The 6,093-nt window shown below is 37.4% G+C and overlaps 1 protein-coding gene across 11 annotated transcripts in view; it reads right to left on the bottom strand.

Annotated features, from left to right (window-relative positions):
- Nucleotides 1-2,335: 2,335 nt before the first annotated feature.
- ANO5 (anoctamin 5) overlaps nt 2,336-6,093 on the bottom strand; it is a 55,117-nt gene continuing 51,359 nt past the window's right edge. For all 11 annotated transcript variants that reach the window (XM_088175377.1, XM_088175379.1, XM_088175382.1 and 8 more), the window contains one exon: nt 2,336-6,053. In XM_088175377.1, the coding sequence (XP_088031503.1) occupies nt 5,832-6,053 (222 nt within the window). In that variant the 3' untranslated portion in view covers nt 2,336-5,831. The remainder of the gene's footprint in view (nt 6,054-6,093) is intronic.

Here is a 6,093-nt window from a genome sequence, read left to right as displayed (position 1 = left end):
TGATCATCCTTTTTTCCCCTTTAGTTCTTTCCATCTGTTTAGGGAAGGAAGGTTTTTTAAATAAGTCCTTTGTGAGGGCTCCCTTTACCCTCTCTGGATACAATCTCTTGCCACACTACATGTTAGGACCCCTGACCCCTCCCCTGTGTCTCCCAGCATTGTGTCCTAAACATTTAAGACCGTATTTTCAGAAACTGTTTTTTTAATTAATTTTGAGGAATATTAGACAAGATTTTATTTGTTTCAGAGCCTACACATCTCAAATTGTAGACTTCAGATGCTGGCATATTGTTTCTCCCACATCTTGCTGTTCTTTCCCACTAATCCACTGGTGAATGGGTTACTTATTTTTCTACTCCTGTAAGACAACATATTTTACACCGTTGGAGATTCAAATGTTGGAAAAATGTCTTCTATTTCAGTGCTCCCTATAATTTTTTTTTCTTTGTATAGAATAAACATGGACTCATTTTTAGAAAGCCTTTAATCTGGGTAGATGATATAGATGCCTTACCTACTTTTCTGATTCAGAAGTAGAACCACTGAATTTTGGTGCACAAGTTAAATGAATGAGTGTCTTGTTTAGGGGAAATTTGGGAGGAAACCTCTGAATTGGGTCTCTCTAGGAAACAGATTCAAGTGGCTCCTCCCCTAAACGGCTCGGGAAAAGATTTCCTCAGAGAGAAGTGGAAAAAAGCTGTTTATTTAACAGGCAAAGCACTTCCCAGCACAAAAGTGAGCAATACTAAAGAGCAGAACCTCTCAGTGCTCTGAGGAGATGACAAATTCAGCAGAGTCCCTTCCGTGGCTGCAGCCCGGCTCTCTCAGGCTGTTCTCAGTCCCTCCATCCCTGGGAAATGTCACAGCCCAGCCCAGGCCTGGTGGGACACAGCTGGGAGCTCCTGGGGCTCCTCTGGGTTTGCAGTCCACAGCAGGTTTGAACAGTTCCAAGAAAAAGGAAAAAGCCACAGGCCAGGGAACTTGTCTGCCTCAGCGAGTCAGAAACTGCCAAGAGCAAAGGAGAGCTCTGAGCTGCTGCCCAGTGCAGACAGCACAGTCAGGGGGAAGGATGCAGGGAGCAAGGGCAGTCTGTGATAACAAACTCTGCCTCCTCTCTCCCCCCTCACCCTTGGAACCAGCCTTAAAGTGCAGAACCCAACATCCAACACCAACAGAACAGACACTGGGGATACAGGCAGCACAAAGTCAGCCCAGGACAGACTTTGGAAGGGTAGCTACAATTTCTAATCATGTGGAGCGCCAGGTTTGTATCAGAATTCGTGAATGTCTTCTCACAAGCTATCATGCTACTCTTTTTATAAAATATACTTTGCTTTGGATGACATTGTACCCCTAATTCAACTCTAAATTTAAATTACTCATTTACCACAGGCCTTGGTGGAGGCAAGATTTAACCTCCAAGAGCAAAGCTTGAATGCACCTGAAAATCCACAACTTAATATATAAATATTCCCCATATCCTGTGAAACAACAGCACCTTCTTTCATCTTTTTTTCCTCTCTCCTCTCTTGCTTTTGCTACCAATTTCTTCTCCTTTTTAATGCTTTTTTATTTTCATACTTAAATTTTAAGTACCCTGTCTCACCTCAGTAACGAGCACAGTAGTGGTACCATATTATATAATTACACTTTGCTCGCTTTGGTCTTTTTTTTCATCTCTCCTTTTTTAATACAGAGAAGATTCTTTTATTCATCTTATACCTTTCTTTAACTTGCTTAAATTGCATGTGTCTTAGTTTATAATTTCAAAGTTACAAAGGAAATGACCCACCAAGTCTGGCAGGTGACCCTGTTCCCCAAGTCCTGCCAAGGTGATACAATAGGACAGGTGACAAGCTGAGATAAAAGCACCTATTGAGAGTAAGCCATAAAGTTCAAGCCAGATTCCCTGTGATTTAACCCAAAGCCCTTCACTGGTCCCAGAAGTGACTTTTAAGAAAGATTAAAATATGTATTGTAAGACTTAGCAGTTCCTTGGGAATGCTTCAGCCCTGCCATCTTTTCCAGTACATGTACTCAGAGCTATTTCTAAAGTGCATGTATGTGAACCACTTGTGCTGCGTGTGGAAAGTGCCTGTGTGACTGAGAACTTGAGAAGTCACCTCAGGTTCTGGCACTGCAGGAATAAAAACGGTATCCAGATAACACAGGGAAGAGCAGCCTGGCTGAAAATGGATCTGTATGAACACAATATACATGAGCTGCAGAAATCTGTATGAATATTCTCCTCCAGGAAGCTCTCCAGGCATTTGACTTTTAGTACTCCAGCTTCTCTCTCAGTTCTTGGAATTTTCACACACAAATTGACAGCACATTAAAAATGAACACAGCTTTATTTGCTAGATTTAGATCTTATTATATGTGCATAATAAATGTTAGCAGAATGTTTAAAAAATTTATTCCAACATTAGTGTATCATATATATCAGCAACATACTTAGCAGACAAAAATGCCACTCAGATTACAAGACAGTACAAGTCAAACAAGTGGTACATGTAGAATAGTTAGAAACTCCATCTATTTTCACTCCATTCTGTTGCCTCAAACTGACAGTATTACATTAAAAAGTAAAAGCATAGTAAAAAAAAAACTTTCTAGAAAAAACAGGATAGTGTCTTATAGTAGTTGCAGTCCTTTGCTTAGAACATACCACACTAAACCTTCCCAAGGTAAAAAACCTAAATTTTACTTGAAAAGAAAAAATTTTAAAAATCCCTGATTGTATTACACTTGAAAGGTCAATTTTATTTTGTGTAACCACTTCCAGTGAGGCAATCTATTGTTGCTTAAATTACAGTAATTGCAACACAGAATTTTATTCACTTTGGTTAAAGGACACTTTTAGATACGAAATCACATCAAAATGAAATATTCAATAACAGTAAGAATCAGCACATCTCCAGACTGACCAGGCTTTCCTTACTTTTGTCACTTTTCAAGAACACTTTAGGAAACATATATGAATCATTATAAACACAACCATACCGACATCTTTAGTCAAAATACTGCTTAATGGCAAGTACAGACAAACTATTATGTAAAAAGGTGTCAAGACTAATTTTTTGTGATATTAGCTTTTAGTATGACAACATATTCTCTTTTCAATAGCTTCTGTATACAAAGAAGTAATGCTATGAAGTGTAATGACTTATTTTTAAGATACATACATATTTCTTTCTAAATAAGCTGATCCCAGGGGTTTTTCCACTTTCTATTATATGATACAACACATACAAAACATCTGTTTGTACTGCATTAAATAGCAAGTGTTCTTAAAAAATGAGTTTGTATGAAGCAGAAAGTAGGAGTCAAAACATAAATTTAAATTCAAAGGTCTGCATATCAATGCTGTATCCCAAAAAAAAATGCATTTCCTTCTTTTCCTCTGTCTTGCTTTTAAATAGCATTGTTCCTTCACAACACACCTACTTTGCTGATATCTTTTCAAGGGTAGCATATCAGGACACTTTATTACTTGAAGAAACTAATTTTTCATAAGTAGAAATAGTGCATCTAATGTTGACTTTCCAAATCTGTTTTCAGCTTCAGTCAGGCTGTACATTTTGCACAGAACCTTTTGTATCTCATTATCTTTCTGTTTGAAGCATCTGTTTGCATTGCAAACAGTAACAAACTCACAACATCTAAATTAAGCAGTTTAATTAACAGTATATGTGCAAGATGCAGCACAGTGCTTTCACAGTGCAAACTGTGGTGTTTGATATGTGATTACTGATGGCTGATACTCTTCTTTGGCTTACACATTAAGCAGCAGAGCTAATTTATTTACACATGCATACCTCCAACAAATCCATTACTTCAAATATATCTGAATATTCAAGAACATGATCAGTTCATCATGAACAGAAATTGCCAACATGCTTGATTGATCAAGCCACCTTAGAGAATGAAGGTGAATAACTTACAGTAATGAGAAATGTACATCGGCATCAACTCCTGCACTGGCAGCCAAACCGTGTGATGTGTGCTCGAGGTAGGCACTTAAATATTCATTCTTTTGCTAATAACAACAGCTCCACTCAGGACATTGATTTCAAACTGTTACAACATTAAGGTTACTCGCCAAGTACTCCAAGACACAGGCAAGGATTGCTAAGACAAAATACCCTAAGTTGTGGTACTAGTAAACAGTACATCATTCAGCTGATATGGAATATAAATCCCAATTCTTATATGTATACTTGCGAGGAAGTATAACTTTCAAAGTGCAAATAGAGCAAAATTTTCTCATCTTGTCTAGCTTGTATATTCAGCACGAGAGAACTCAATAATCTGGGCTTAGAACAATCTGCAGTCTAGGCATGAACTGCACTCCAACAGTCCACATGGCACTGAAACAGAAGTGTGCCAAGGCAGGCATGGTTTGGTAACACTGAACAGTTCTGTCTGCAGGTTCACAGTATCCTGATGCACTCATTTTGGAAATAGGCACTGCCCTGCAGAGATCATTTTCACACCTCTTGCCAAATGCAAAGAAACAAGGCACTAAGCATGGAAGCGTTGATATGTTTTAAATATACAGCAAAATCATTAAAATGCCTACCTGCTTTAAATTAGAAAATGAGGGCACATTCTTGAACAGCTGGAAGCTACTTTGCACAAATAGTTATATATTTATAAACTCAGTAACTTTGTAGAAAAGCCACCTAACAAAAAAGAAAAAAAAATCCCTTCCCAAAGATTCAAAAGGAAAAAAAAAAAAACCAGAACAACTCCCAAGCCTCAGGATACTATGTGTAAGGACAATAACAGCACAAACATAGATTATTTGGCATGCTTAAAATCTTTTGGACAAAAATCCAAGACCAAACCATTCAGCTAAATTGACTGGTATAGTGGTCCAGCTCCCAAACCACTGCCATGGAGTGCAGGCACACTCCATAGCATGAATCAAGGACAGACACACAGCTTTAGCCCTTTGCTGGCATTCATTGAGAATCCAAACAAAGAAATAAATGAATGAACAGCTTTGGCCAAAAACAATGTCAAACAATCTTCCAATGGCAGTTTTTAAGAATGAGAAATTAAATAACTGTTATTCTCCAAATCACATACATCTTTTCAAAACCTACTGCAATTAGGTGATTCCACAATATCTGCATTTAGAGAGCAGACTCTTCCATAAATTGTATCTTTATGAAAATAAATTATGGCTTTTTTTTCCCTTCATTAGTATGTATTGACTGAATTTTGTGCCTATAAATAATTCCAAGTGGAATTAAGCCAATATATCTTTAAAATTCAACTTCTTCTACAAAACGTATAGAAGTTCAAACCAATGTTTCGTAAGACATAGTGAATATAAAAAAAGCCCCAAACTTTAACCTTTGTAAAAGGAGTGTTCTATTTAAATTATCACATAATAAAAATAATAATTCTCAGCATTTTCCACAGCAGTAGTCCTCTGTGGTATCCTTTTCAGTCAGCTGGGATACAGCCTGGAATGTTGCAATTAGCAACAGCGAGAGGGCTTGGTGGAAAATGACTTTATCATGTCCTGTGAGCCCTTTGAGGTTAACAGTCCCTGTACCAAGAGTCCAAATTCTAGGATTACAAGATTACATTTTCTATTCAAAGCAATGGGTAAATAAAAACCAGTGTTGAAATCATACAGTTAAATAGATTTCCTATACCTTCAAAGCTCAGTAAAGCTTTTAAAGAAAACTCTAAAATCTTTGGACTGAAAGAGAAGGGTTGAACTGTCTTACAGCTTTCAACATGATGCATACTGAGCAAACCACAGATAAAAAAAGCTAAAACAAGTTAAATCCCAAGCAGTTGGATTTTGGCTACATTGCTCTGGATAGCTCCATTCTTCCTTCTGTGGCAATGAATTCTTTTTCTGTGGCTCTTTTATCACCTTGGCACAGTCTCTCCTTCAGTTTTTCAAGTTCATATTCATGTAGGATTTTTTGTGTTAAATACTTCTCACGTTTTATTTTGGCTTTCACATCTGCAGGAACATCAGGGATCATCCAAGCTACAAAGAATTTGACGATGAATACAACATGCTAAAAAAAAAACCAAAAACAACTCATTACCAAATGCAAC

The sequence above is a fragment of the Sturnus vulgaris genome, chromosome 18 (genome assembly GCF_052056855.1).
Source record: "Sturnus vulgaris isolate bStuVul1 chromosome 18, bStuVul1.hap1, whole genome shotgun sequence".
In the NCBI taxonomy this organism is placed as follows: Eukaryota; Metazoa; Chordata; class Aves; order Passeriformes; family Sturnidae; genus Sturnus; species Sturnus vulgaris.
The sequence above is the reverse complement of the archived record's forward strand: the minus strand, read 5'-3'. Positions and strand labels throughout refer to the sequence as shown.